This window comes from Macaca thibetana, chromosome 2 (assembly GCF_024542745.1).
Source record: "Macaca thibetana thibetana isolate TM-01 chromosome 2, ASM2454274v1, whole genome shotgun sequence".
NCBI lineage: Eukaryota > Metazoa > Chordata > Mammalia > Primates > Cercopithecidae > Macaca > Macaca thibetana.
Window position 1 is genome coordinate 44940717 of NC_065579.1, and position 14188 is coordinate 44954904.

At 38.1% G+C, this 14188-nt stretch overlaps 2 protein-coding genes across 8 annotated transcripts in view; both read right to left on the reverse strand.

Moving 5' to 3' along the window:
- XRN1 (5'-3' exoribonuclease 1) overlaps positions 1-12143 on the reverse strand; it is a 137188-nt gene extending 125045 nt beyond the window's left edge. For 2 of the 5 annotated variants that reach the window (XM_050778106.1, XM_050778108.1), the window contains exons 1-2: positions 11951-12119; positions 2448-2680 (exon numbers count right to left, since the gene is read on the reverse strand). In XM_050778106.1, the coding sequence (XP_050634063.1) occupies positions 2448-2680; positions 11951-12025 (308 nt within the window). In that variant the 5' untranslated portion in view covers positions 12026-12119. Of the gene's footprint in view, positions 1-2447; positions 2681-11950 lie in introns of those variants that run through there. The other 3 variants (XM_050778105.1, XM_050778107.1, XM_050778109.1) reach the window with 3 other exon arrangements.
- A 1161-nt stretch (positions 12144-13304) lies between these two features.
- ATR (ATR serine/threonine kinase) overlaps positions 13305-14188 on the reverse strand; it is a 121206-nt gene continuing 120322 nt past the window's right edge. For all 3 annotated transcript variants that reach the window (XM_050778103.1, XM_050778101.1, XM_050778104.1), the window contains one exon: positions 13305-13665. In XM_050778103.1, coding sequence (XP_050634060.1) covers positions 13492-13665 — 174 coding nt within the window. In that variant the 3' untranslated portion in view covers positions 13305-13491. The remainder of the gene's footprint in view (positions 13666-14188) is intronic.

Genomic DNA, 14188 nt, shown 5'->3' on the forward strand with positions numbered 1-14188 from the left:
GGGAGGCAGAAAATTAAACAGCCATAATGTTTAATCTGGATGCAATAAAGAAAACGGGACAGGAATAAGGTAAGACTATTGAAGTAATCTAGATTAAGATAATGGTAGTCTAGGCTGAGATCGTAGCATTAAAGATGAAAAGTACATAGATGTGACAAATCTGAGACTGGATAAAGAGGATTGGATGTGAGGAATGAGAAGAGCGAGATGTCCAAATAACTCTTGGGACTTTTGGATTAGGTAGCTAGTGGCAGGTGTTGCCATTCATTGAAATAGGAAACACAGAGGGCAGGCTGTTCTAAGGGGAAGATGAGTTCAGTTCTAAATATGTTAACCCTGAAGTATATCTGGGGTTTCCAAAAGGAGACATTCAGTAGGCATTTGGATATATAGGAGCTCAGGAGAAAGCGATCCACCAGAAAGATAAATTTGGAGTCATCAGCAGAGATACAGTAATCAAAGCCATTGTATGAAATCACTCAGAGCCTAGGACAGAAACTTAAGAAACATTAATATTTAAGAAAAGCAGAGAAACAAAAGAAGACAAGGAAACTAAGAAAGTACAAAGAGAGAATGTGGTTACATGATGGTCAAAGAAAGGGAGAAGTTCAAGAAAGAAAGGTCAACATTGTTAAATGCTGTGGATAAATGAAGTAAGTTGAAGAAAGAATTATTCTTTGGATTTAGCCATAATCTTTTTTTTTTTTTTTTTTTTTTTTTTTAAAGGCGTAGTTTTGCTCTGTTGCCCAGGCTGGAGTGCAGTGGTGTGATCTCGGCTCACTGCATCCTCCACCTTCCGTGTTTAAGCAATTCTCTGCCTCAGCCTCCTGAGTAGCTGGGATTACAGGCGCCCACCACCACGCCTGGCTAATTGTTTTTGTATTTTTAGTAGAGACAGGGTTTCACCCCCTTGGCCAGGCTGATCTTGAACTCCTGACCTCGTGATCCACCCACCTCAGTCTCCCAAAGTGCTGGGATTACAGGTGTGAGCCACTACACCCGGCCTGGATTTAGCTGTAATCTTGTCAGGAAATTTTAGTGGCATCGTGGGGATAAAAGAAGGCAGATTTAGAAACAAGTAAAACAGGGAATTATGAATGGAGAAGGTCATTACTGTAGAGAATGGCAGAAAACTGACTAGGGGATTTCTAGGAAAAATGTAGTGCTCAATACCAGCACAGTATTTAATAAATGCTTGTGGTGGTTATAATGCATTGGCCCTCAACTTCCATTCCATTCTCCTTCTAGTTTGCCTTCTGATACCAGGGAGGTTAAAAAGTTCTCAGGCTTCCCTGCAGCTAAGTATCTTGATATGACTCAGATTTTGCCAATTAGATGCCTTCATATAAGGTTTGGAAGGTGGAAGTGTGGTGATGCCTGCATCACAATTGAGGCACTGGAGCTCTGGTGTCTGCGTATATTTCAACAAGAAGATCCCAGTATTCAGTATCTTTGGAGGTGCTGATAAGCAAGGAACAGGGAATCAGTTTTTTTAGTACAGATCTAGCAGGTGCACTGTAGCTCTGGAACTAACAGATGCAGCAGTAGCTTCCTAATTGCTGAATTGTAACTACAGTGATGTATTCGTAGAGCCCCAGGTGACACCAAAACCTGGTCAGACATGGTGGCTCACACCTGTAATCCCAGCACTTTGGGAGGACAAGGTAGGCAGATCACTTGAAGGGTCAGGAGTTCAAGATGAGCCTGGCCAACAGAGTGAAATCCTGTATCTATTAAAAATATTAAAAAATTGGCTGGGAACGGTGGCTCACACCTGTAATCCCAGCACTTTGGGAGGCTGAGGCGGGTGGATCACCTGAGGTGAGGAGTTCGAGACCAGCCTGGCCAACGTGGTGAAACTCTGCCTCTACTAAAAGTACAAAAATTAGCTGGGAGTGGTGGCAGGTGCCTGTAATCACAGCTACTTAGGAGGTTGAGGCAGGAGAATCACTTGAGCCCGGGAGGTGGAGGTTGCAATGAGCCAAGATTGTGCCATTGCACTCCAGCCTGGGCGACAAGAGCAAAACTCTGTCTTAAAAAAAAAAAAAGAAAAAAAATTAGCTGGATCTGGTGGTGCCTGCCTGTAATCCCAGCTACTTAGAAGCTGAGGCACCGATAATCACTTGAACTGGGGAGATACAGGTTACAGTGAGCTAAGACTGTACCACTGCACTCTAGCCCGGGTGATAAGAGTGAGATTCTGTTTCAACAAAGAAAGAAACAAACAAACAAAAGAACCTCCAACATATGTTTTGAGAAAGGATATCTCACTGCGTTCCTAACTCATTACTTGACTGGTAAAATATGAAACTGAGATATTTCCATTTCTGGGGGAGTTTACGCAGAAAATAAACATGAACAGAAGATTGTGTTAAATCAATTATCTTTACAATAATGTATTTTTACTAAGCTAAATAATATTCCAAAATAAAACATAAATGTTTTACCTAAAACGCCTCCCACGCTGCTGGTTCATTTTTGCTCGAGGAGCCACACCATCGACAGCCATAAAGAACACTTTCCTGGGTTTAATAATGCGAAACAACACCTCCAGGTAGTGAAAAATATCAGTAAAGATTTTATCATCTGAAATTCTAAAGTGAACATCATCATCATTAGGATGGGAGCACTGATGTATAATTCCATTCATATCCAGGTACAAGTTGTCAAATTCAGGAATCTGAAAAACAAAGAAAAATGCTTGAGATAATTTATTTTAATCAACTACAGATAAGCAGCAGGGAAAAGTGATTATTCAATTATAAAAAGCAGGATTTGTGTATTCTACTATATAAAAACTGAGCAAACAATCACAGATAAATTAAAAAAGTAAAGAATTGGTAATATGGTGACAAATTTGGTTATATACAATGCACCAATGACTTGATCAAATTTACTGTCACGAAATAATCTACTTATTCAAAATAATATGCTCCAAGAAAACACCAAATAAAATGCTTGGTTCATTTGGTACTCAAAATATTAGTTTAGTTCCTTCCTACCATTTGACATTAACTCCTCAAGACCTCAATTTCCTCTATAATGGGTAACAAAAAGCCCATTTACATCAAAAGGCTGTTTCTACATGGTTATCGAAAGGTTTAACATATGATGTAAAGCCTAATTGTATACTTAGTTTCATTGAAACAGTCACTGATTGGTTATATTAATTTTTACAATGTTAGATTATGCCAAGAAATTTATGAAACTGAAACCTGAAAAACAGATTTCTTGTTGGTAATATGTGGGTTAATAGTTTGTAAAATCCGACTAACAAGCATCTGCTTTTATAAGATCTTAATGGCTCTCTCATTTGTTTTTCCTCTATTTAAACGTTTGTGTTGGAACTCTTGGTCCCATCAGGAACAAAAATTTTTTTAGAAAGAAAAAAAATAAATGTGTGTGAGGAAGGGGAACACCACTGAAACAAATATACATTAAGATGGAACTGAAATGGGTGCAACTAAGGAGTTATATTTTGTAGTGTAATGAAAGAATCTTAGAATAGAGTCTGCCTTACACATTCATTAAAGTAAATTACTTTGAATTTTCAAACATAAAAACATAAGGAGCTCTCCTTGTATAAACATAATAGAATCACTTCTGAAACAGTAATTCAAGTTTTACAACATGTACAGGTAACAATATATTTTCCTGCTATTGAGAAAATGGCATGCCTTTGAGTTTTGGGAGTAAAAAGTTTTGGTCTCTGAACCAATGAACACCATCTAGAATGTTCTTACTGAGTAACATGCTCAACTGAAACGACAGCTGTAAACCATAAGATTTTTAAAGTGCACTCAAGATTAACTATTTGTTCCAAGAAATCTGAAAACCTCAATCAAAATCTCAGTGTGACTGTTCATCAGGGGTATTTTTATTTTTTTTTGAGACAAGGTCTCGATCTGTCACCCAGGCTGGAGTGCAGTGGTGCGATCTTGGCTCACTGCAGTCTCCATCTCCCAAGCTCAAGCAATCCTCCCACCTCAGGCTTCAGTGTAGCTGGGACCACTGACACATGCCAACACACATACTAATTTCATATCTTTTTCATATGCTAATTTCATACATTAATTTTCATATATTTTGTATGAAAAAATACCAGTGATGTTGCCCAGGCTGGTCTTGAATTCCCGAGCTCAAGCGATTTGCCTGCCCAGGCCTCCCAAAGTGATGGGATTACTACAGGTGTGAGCCACTGCGCCTGGCCTCAGCACCAATGACTTGATCAAAAAAAAAAATTTTTTTTTTTACATTTTACATTTTATAGAATGTTTTACATTTTACAGAACGATTCCAAAGTTTTCCTAGAATAAATATGCAATAATGGCCAAGAACAGTATTAAAAAGAAGAGTAAGCTGGGTGTGGCAGCAAGTGTCTGTAGTTCCAGCTACTTGGGAGGCTGAGGTGAGAGGATCTTTGAACCCATAGGTTCAAGGCTGCAGTGAGTGGTGATTGCATCACCAAACTCCAGCCTGGGAGACAGAGTAAGACCCTGTCTCTATAAAACAAACAGACAAAAAGAAGAATCAAAGGAAATTTTCCCTAGATAAATTATCAAACAGATGGTTTGATTGGAAATACAGTATATAAAAAATAAAACTCCATCTTACCCTAAAATAAAAGAAATTCCAGAAGGATTAGAAATTTTACTGTGAGAAATGTAACCAAAAAAAATTACATACAAATATTTTGAAACTCTTAGGGTAGGAAAAGCCAGAAATCATAAAGCAAATAAATGGTATAGTTAGCTATCTAAAAATGTATTGTTTTAAATATACAGGGTTAAAAAGTGCCATATATAATTCAATTAAAAATGACAAAACAGGCCGGGCGCGGTGGCTCAAGCCTGTAATCCCAGCACTTTGGGAGGCCGAGGCGGGCGGATCACAAGGTCAGGAGATCGAGACCACAGTGAAACCCCGTCTCTACTAAAAATACAAAAAATTAGCCGGGCGCGGTGGCGGGCGCCTGTAGTCCTAGCTACTCAGGAGGCTGAGGCAGGAGAATGGCGTGAACCCAGGAGGCGGAGCTTGCAGTGAGCCTAGATCGCGCCACTGCACTCCAGCCTGGGCAACAGCGTGAGACTCCGTCTCAAAAAAAAAAAAAAAAAAAAAAAAAAAAAAAAATGACAAAACATAGGGAAATGTTTGCAAATGAGAAGTCAACATCTCTAACACATAAAAAATTCTCAAATATAAGAAAAAGGGCAAATTTTTGGCTGGGCACGGTCGCTCACACCTGTAATCCCAGCACTTTGGGAGGCCAAGGTAGACAGATCACTTGAGGTCAGGAGTTCAAGTCCAGCCTGGCCAAAAAGTGAAACCGTCTATACTAAAAATACAAAAATTAGCCTGGGTGGTGGCGCGTGCCTGGAATCCCAGCTACTTAGAAGGCTGAGGCATGAGAATTGCTTGAACCTGGGAGGCAGAGGTTCTAGTGAGCTGAGATCATGCCACTGCACTCCAGCCTTGGCAATAGAGTGAGACTGTCTCAACAAAAAAAAAAAAAAAAAAAAAGCAAATTTTTAAAGTAATCACAGAAAATGCAAAACTATTCAGAAAAGAATAAACACAAAAGTCTAATAAGCACACGAAAAGATGTTCACCATCCAAAATTTCTAATTGAAAGGACACATAATTTTCCCCACATTAGTAAACATTAAAGAGACTGATGTTACCCAGTATTAACAAGGCTTTGGGGAAGCACATATTTCATATGTTATTAAAAGCAATGGCTGGCATTTATTATGCAATTATTAGATATTAAACATTGGGCTAAATATGTATATTCATTATCTGACTTAATTATAACAACCTTAAAAGATAAATATTTAGCATTCTAATTTTGGAGAAAAGTCGTGGAGCTAGAAAAACAGAAATGGGGTTTACACCCAATAGTATGGGACTAGAATGTAAATTGGCATAACTAACCACAAAGTACGAATTAAAATTTGAAACATGTGTATCTTTGACCCAGGATTTCTACTACTGAAAATTTATTCTGAAAAATAATCAGATATGATAAGATATAAGTATAAAATATTCATGGCAGTATTGTACAGAAAAGATAGAAATAGAAAACTGATAATGGTACATCCATACAATGGAATTCAACACAGCAATTACAAATTATGAAACAGATTCATATTTGGCATGGAATAATGTGCATAATATATATAATCAAGTGACAAAGGCAAGGTATAAAACAGCAGGTAAAGTATCCTATTTATAGGAAATATTTATTTACATATACATCTGCATAGAAAAGTTAGGAAGTATATAAAAACAAGATGTTACTAGTGGTCAACCATGGATGATGAAAGCTTTTACTTTCCTCTAGACTATGTAATAGTTTTTATATCTTTCTGCATTATCTGATTTTTAAAAAATAATGAGCATATATTACCTTTATAATCTAAAAAATACCCCACTATAATTTTCCTTTTAGAAAAGAAATATTTGAAAAATTCTCTTAGGTTTCAGATTAGTAAAAAAGACAAAGAATAATTAATCATTGGCCAATGTGTTGAATAAAGTGAGAACATATAGTAGAATTTTGCTCCCATACAAAGAGATTACTGATAATGTAGTTTCTCTTCTCAGTTATTACATTTGCAAGTGAGAAATTTCAAGGTTATTTTATACTTTCTGCCTTCTCCAATCCCATATCTAATTAGTCACTGAGGTATTTTTCTTTTTAATTTAACATCTAAAATGTTTCTAGAATCTTACCATCTTATCCATTTCCACTGTCTTAGGTAATCTCATCCTGTTCTCCATCCCCAGATCTCCTGCACTGGTCCATGACCCTCAGTTTCCCAACAGAACTGCTTGCTTCCAGTTTCCTCTCTCACCACAGTTTAGCTATTTTTCTAAAACATAATCTGATCACATTGCTTCCTCACTTAAACCCACAAGATACTACAAATCCTTAATAGCATAAAAGGTCCTGCATGATTTGGCTACTGTTTTCCCCACCGACTGTATATTCTTTCCTATTTCTATGTATCTTTACAAGCTACTACAAGAAAACATTGAAGAAAATCTCTAGAATATTGGTCTGGGCAAAAATGTCTCAAGTAATATCCCACGAGCGTAGGAAACTAAAGCAAAAATGGAGAAATCGGATCCCATTAAGTTAAAAAGCTTCTGTACAGCAAAGAAAACAATCAGCAAAGTGAAGAGACAACCCACGGAATGGGAGAAATGTATTTGCAAACTACTCACCTGACAAGGGGTTAATAATCAGAATATAGAACGAGCTCCAATAACTCTATAGGACAAAATCTAATAATCCAATCAAAAATGGGCAAAAGATCTGAACAGACATTTCTCAAAAAAGGATATACAAATGACAGACACATGACAAGGTGATCAACATCACTGATCATCAGAGAAATGCAAATCAAAACTACAATGAGATATCATCTTACCCCAGTTAAAATGGCTTATATTCAAAAGACAGGCAACAACAAATGCTAGCAAGGATGTGGAGAAAAGGGGACCCTCATACACTGTTGGCAGGAATGTATTTAGTACAACCACTATGAAGAACAGTTTGAAGGTTCCTCAAAAAACTAAACAATAGAGCTACCATATGATCCCAGCAATCCCACTGCTGTGTTAATATAACCCAAAGAGAGGAAACCAGTATATCGCAGAGATATCTGCACTCTTTTGTTTGTTGCTGTACTGTTCACAATAGCCAAGATTTGGAAGCAACCTAAGTGTCCATCAACAAATGAACGGATAAAGAAAATGTGCTACATATATACAATGGAGTACTATTCAGCCATAAGAAGGAATGAGAGCCTGTCATCTGCAACCACATGGGTGGAAGTGGCAATCATTATGTCAAGTAAAATAAGTCCAGCACAGAAAGACAAACATTGCATGTTCTCACTTATTAATGGGATCTAAAAATCAAAACAGTAGAACTCATGGACATAGAGAATAGAAAGATGGTTCCTAGAGGCTGGGAAGGGTAGTGGGGGAGTCAGGGGAGAGGTGGGAAAGGTTAATGGGTATAAAAGAAAAACTGAAAGAATGAATAAGACCTAGGCTGGGTGCGGTGGCTCACACCTATAATCCCAGCACTTTGGGAGGCCGAGGCGGGCAGATCACTTGAGCCCAGTAGTTTAAGACCAGCGTGGGCAACGTGGCAAAACCCCATCTCTATTTTTAAAAAGATTTAAATTAAAACAAACAAAACAAAAAAACACAGGCCAGGCACGGTGGCTCATGCCTGTAATTCAAACACTTTGGGAGGCTAAGGTGGGCGGATCACTTGAGGCCACCAGGAGTTGGAGAAGAACCTGGCCAACACAGCGAAACTCCATGTCTACCAAAAACACAAAAATTAGCTCGGTGTGGTGGCACACGCCGTTTGTCTCTTTTTAATCAAATATTTTTGAAAGGCATCACAACGATGAACCAAATTTCAGAATTTATTTACAGTGAAATTTAAAATTAATTCTCCTCCCAGTTTCTATACAAAAACTTTGGTTTCTAGTTTCTCTTTCTGTTTTTACAAGATGATTCAAAGAAACTGAAAACCTATGCTACTGAGGCACAAGAATCGCTTGAACCGGGGAGGTAGGGGTTGCAGTGAGCCAAGATTGCACCACTGTACTCCAGCGGGGGTGACAGAGCATGACCTTGTATCCAAAATAAAAAATAAAAAAAAAGAATGAATAAGACCTACTATGTGATAGCACAACAGGGTGACTATAGCCAATAATTTAAAAACAACTAAAAGAGTATAATTAGATTGTAACACAAAGGATAAATACTTGAGGGGATGGATTCTCCATTCTCCATGATGTGATTATTACACACTGCCTGCCTGTATGAAAACATCTCATGAACCCCATAAATACATACATTTACTATGTATCACAAAAATAAAAAATAAACAAAATAAAAAATCCCAGGCTTCATTTCATTTTTAAAAAAAATACCGTTTTACAACATACTATCATGTCTATTTTAATATGCATTTCTATATACATTTTATATGCTATATGCTATAGCTAATAAATTAATTCACTCAAAAAATATTTACTGAGTACTCATTCTGTTATGCTGCTTTGTTTTTTTTCTTTTTCAGGCGCCTCTATTATTTGTCTTCTTTGCTCATCTTTCTTATTGTTACTTTTTCTTGAATCTTTTAAATCTACTTTATTTTTTAAAATGTCATCTTTCCACCGCCGATTGTTTTCTTAAATGGCATCTTTTGCTCTTGTCTTGTTTCTATTTGAGGCTTCAGCTCTGAAATTCTTTTTTTCATTTACTTCTAATTTTCTCTGTCATCTCATTCCCACATCTTCATAACTGATATATGTTGTTCTTTCATGTCTCATGTCATTTTCTTAATGCCTTTTAACTCATTGTGAAATAGATAACAGTTGTGGTTATAATTTTGGTCTATTTTGTGTGCATTTGTTTCACTGCAAGTTTTTATGTCTGGAGAGATATTCTGTCCCTTTTTCTCGTATAATAACTTTGTGATTTGATCTCAATATGTTTCTGTAACTCATTTTTATGTGAATTTAATTTTCTTGAACTTTTAGAATGAGTAGGTTCAGGGAATATAAGTTCACAAAGCTGTTTCTGGGCAGTGTTAAAAAATACATGGGTTTGCTCTGTGGTTTTCTAAGATTTCTTGATTCTATGACTTTGCCTCACTTTTATATGGACTATCTCCTTCTCTTCTTGTCTCTATTTTGTCCCTTTCATAAAATGTTATTCCACTCCCAGCATAAAATTTTCGTAAGATTTTATACCACTCCCTTTTCCTTAGGGGTCTGGTCTAGAATGGCACCTTGGCAAGTCAGTTTTGAGTGTTCACAGGAGGTAAACTACTCCTGCCTAATTGGTCTTTCTTATGGTAGACCTTCACCCAATCAATAATGGAGAGAATAAAACACCTCTGAGCTACTGCTATCTAATTGGCCAGCATAGTCTTTTAGTCGATACTGTTGGCTATTCTGGAATTCTCCTTTTCTAAGGTTCATCAGATGTTGTCCCATTGCTGCCTTCTCGCTTTTGCAGAGATGTCAATATCAACTGTGTCTAGAGACTATTGATAGTTTGCCTCACCTAGTTATGTTTTGGGTTTCACGGCGATAGCAAGTCACATGGTTTGTTGTAATTGTTTTATGGATTTTAAACTTTGGTTTCTAGTTTCTCTTTCTGTTTTTACAAGATGATTCAAAGAAACTGAAAACCTATGCTACTGAGGCCACACCACTGACTTCCCATAACTCACTTCTTCTCCCTATCCTTTCCCCTCAGGACTAGCTTTTCAATGTCTGTGACTTATTAGGCATTACCATCTTTAAGTTCTACTTAACAGAGAAGCTGGTAACCCTTTGGTCTCTTTTTAATCAAACATTTTTGAAAGGCATCACAACGATGAACCAAATTTTAAAATTTGTTTACAGTGAAATTTAAAAATAATTTTCCTCCCAGTTTCTATATAAAGCTTTCACAAAACCTATCTTTAGTGTCCATGTCATAAAACTGCATTAAAAAGATTTTCATTCTTCAGTAACAAAATTCCTCAGTATGGAGAGAATCTAAGATATTTTCACCAAACCAAATTCTGTGCCACAGACTACAGAATAAAAATATTACTGAATAAATTACGTATTAAATCATCCCGAATAACCATCGCATTATTTTTGCACTTTAGAGATAAAGTGACTGATGTATAACAGGTACTCATTGAAGGATGCAAGAAAAGCCAAAGTTGGTTGTCTCCATTTTTGCAATGTACTGGTTTCCTTTTCAGCCCTCCCCGGGGGAAAAAAAATACTTCTCTAAATCTAACTCAATCAAAGTTTCAAATAAATTCAAGATAAACTAACCTTGGAAAGTTTTTGTAGTCTATTTCTCATCTACCAAATCTGATTGGAATCTAGCAACAAAAAATCCTTTCCAGAAGTAAACTACCTTCATGTTCGTAAATACCGATTAAACCACAATTTAATAGGCTATTTACAATACTACCCATCACGACTGATTCAATCAGCTACACAAATTTCAAACTTATTTTTTTTTCTGTAAAACATCAGACAAGAGATCTATCAAATTCATTAAATGTGACAAACACCAAAGTATTACCCAAAGTCTAGTTTACCTAATAGAGGGCTGCTTTCTCCTCTCTTTCCACAGTTCCAATATATAAACTACGTTTTTGGAATCTAAACACTAACGTTGCCCTGGGGTCAGTACATGCCAAATATTATTAGTAGTATTAATGTTCTATCAATTCGTTTCCCACCCCCCTCTGTCACACAGTGAGGCCTCCAAATAAAAGGTCCTACGCCTCACTCCCCAGCCCGCCCAAGAGTTTTTGTTTTGGCAACGGGGGATTGGTGGTGCTTTTGAGATAACAGAAAGTAACAAAAGGCATCATCAATATGAACCGTCAGCCACGTCGGAAAGTCTAGGCGCCGGGGGGCGGGTGGGCAGCGCTCTAGATCAGGTAAAGTAAACAAGGTGACTGCGTGTGGAGGCGGCTGTTATTGTTTGTACGTGGGTCTGCCGCTCTGGGTGGGATGGGGGAACCTACGAGGACACCCACCCCAGCTTCGCAGCCTCTGTAAGAAAAAGGCAACTTGCAGGTTCCCGAGAGGAAACAGGAGAACGGTAAAAGCGTTCTTTCCCAGGACTTCATTTCGGAATCGCGGAAGGACCAGCCGAAGCAGGAGCTGTCAGAGCGGCCGTGAACCCAATGGCTCTGTCCACACACAGCAACCTGCCTCCTTGGCCCCTTTCGGCTCATCCGGGCGTCCTCAAACCTTCCGTCCCCCTCCCTATGCCACTTATCGTCCAGACGACGAGGGGAAAGAGGTGGCCCGAAAGCCGCAGCTCCAGGGTGGAGAGGGCCGCTGAGCCCCGGGTCCTCGGCCTTCTGAGCCGTTGCCCCTCGCTCACCCACCTGATGCTCTTTCACCACTTCGCTGAGGCAGGGATACCGCTCTGAGATCCATCGGTAAAACTTGGGGACTCCCATTTCGACCGTCAACACTAATCCCAGTCACGGCCAAACCGAAACCAAACGCCCCGCCGGGGATCCGCCGCCGCCTCCGGCCGTCGCTCCGCGGATGACAACACACCGCCCGGCCGACCATAGAGAGCGCCCGCTAGGCCTAGAGCGGCAGGATCCGAGGCCGTCCCAGGGGCGGGGCTTAGCCCGCCTGGCCTCGCGCAGCCGGGGCAGCGGTACTGGTCAGTGACGGTCGGGGGATCTGCGGAGGTTTGCTCGTGTGCTTCCACGTAGGTGCGAAAATGCCCCAGGATAGAGCTATGCTTTCTAAGTGGATTTGGAATTGGCATAAAAACCGCACGAAGGTGTGGGAAGGGTATCGAACACTGATTTTTGTTACGCTTCTGTCTCCTAGGGTTGCTAATCTCAGTATTTTTCAAACAGATTTGGAATGATGATTTATTTGGCTTAGTTTGTTTTGCCAAGAATTTTTTTCTCTGAGGAATTTAAACCCACGGTAAAGTTTTTTTAAAAACGTTCTTTTCCAAATTGTTCAAAAATTTCCCAAGTACCCGCCCCCCGCAACTGTTAACATAAGACCTTGGATACGAAATCATTTAATGTTTAGTTTTTACATTCATGCGTCCGCGTTTATCATATTTTTCTCCATCACACTTTCAACCGGACAGCAAAGGAGAGTTCTATCAATTTAAGTGAAATTATCAGTTTTAAATGTAAGAGTTTTCCACTTATTTGAATGTAGTAACCTCGTTACTTTGTATTTAAGTCTTCTGAACGAAAACTTACAGAAAATCCTTAAACATTTAATACTTTTTGGATTTTAAGATCTCAGGAAATGCTAAGTATCGCTGTCTTTCATGACCACTGGATTCTGCATTCTGGGACTGCAGTATGGCAGCATCATACAAATTACAGAATGTTTATTTTGTTCTCATATTCACGCTTCTTGGCTTATATTTTTTCCCTATCACACTTTAAAACAAAGTTATATTAAGTGAACTTAATGATATGCTATTTATATTTATATATCTCTCTTACTAGACTGTCACTTCTTGGAGGGCAGGAGAGGGTAACTCTATGCACAAGGCTGGCGCAATGCCTTGCCCACGGTATTTATTCCATATAATTTTGTTCTTCAAGTGAATCCTTACAGTAGCTAGGACTTTTAAAAGGAAATCAATAGAAGTTGTAAAATGAAATTAGGTTAGGCTTGTTTCTTGCAAATACAGTTTTTGACCATAAGAACACATGATATTCCATTTCTCCAATTATAATGCACAGTATGTATTAAGAAAGCAGTTTATTTCTTAATAACTGAATGTTATTTTACATATAATTAATGATCAGAGAGAAATAACAGTTGCTCTGAGAACGTAAATTTATATTGTACTTTAGAATTGAACAGATACAACCACAGATTCATACCAAATGCATTACTTTTAGATTAACATATTCTTTTACATAATTTCATTTCACATATATGGGGTCCAACCAAGATACATCTGGCATAGTAAGTTTTCATCAGTAGCTTCTTGTATAAGGTAATGCACATGTCCTTCAATAGATAATGGCAGTCCTGTCACTCTATTTCGAGTCTTGATTACACCTTGTAGTCGCTGCTCAATGTCAAGAACATGGGTCTTGGCCTAAAAAGAAGAAATATAAAACCAAAAACAGATGTTGATAATTCGGAATTTCTACCTTTCTTTATATTTTGACATTTAATAAATGTTAATACCATTTTACTGACCAATATCCCTTTTGTAAGAGCAAATACAGGAAAAGAAGCGAACAAATACAGTTAACTTGTGATACCGATTTTGAGGCCTGCAAGATTGATTCAACATCAACTGCTTGGACATGTTTCTGGACTACGTGAAATATCAGGGAATTATTTACACATTACAATTCTAGAAAAATAATTTTTAAAATCTGCTTTGGAAGTGTTTAGTACTTAAACATTTGAATGAATATTTGAATAACAATGATCTACTGCCTAATATTTACATGATGTTAGTACACACAAATGGGTGTTCTAAGTGAGCTACTTGGAACTGTACAATTTCTTAAGCATATCTGAATGCAAAAGGAAGAATAAAGTTATTATAAGAATAATTCTTGGAGGTGGTGCTGGGTGGGCCGGTGGGCTGGGCTGCAGCCCGCGAATGC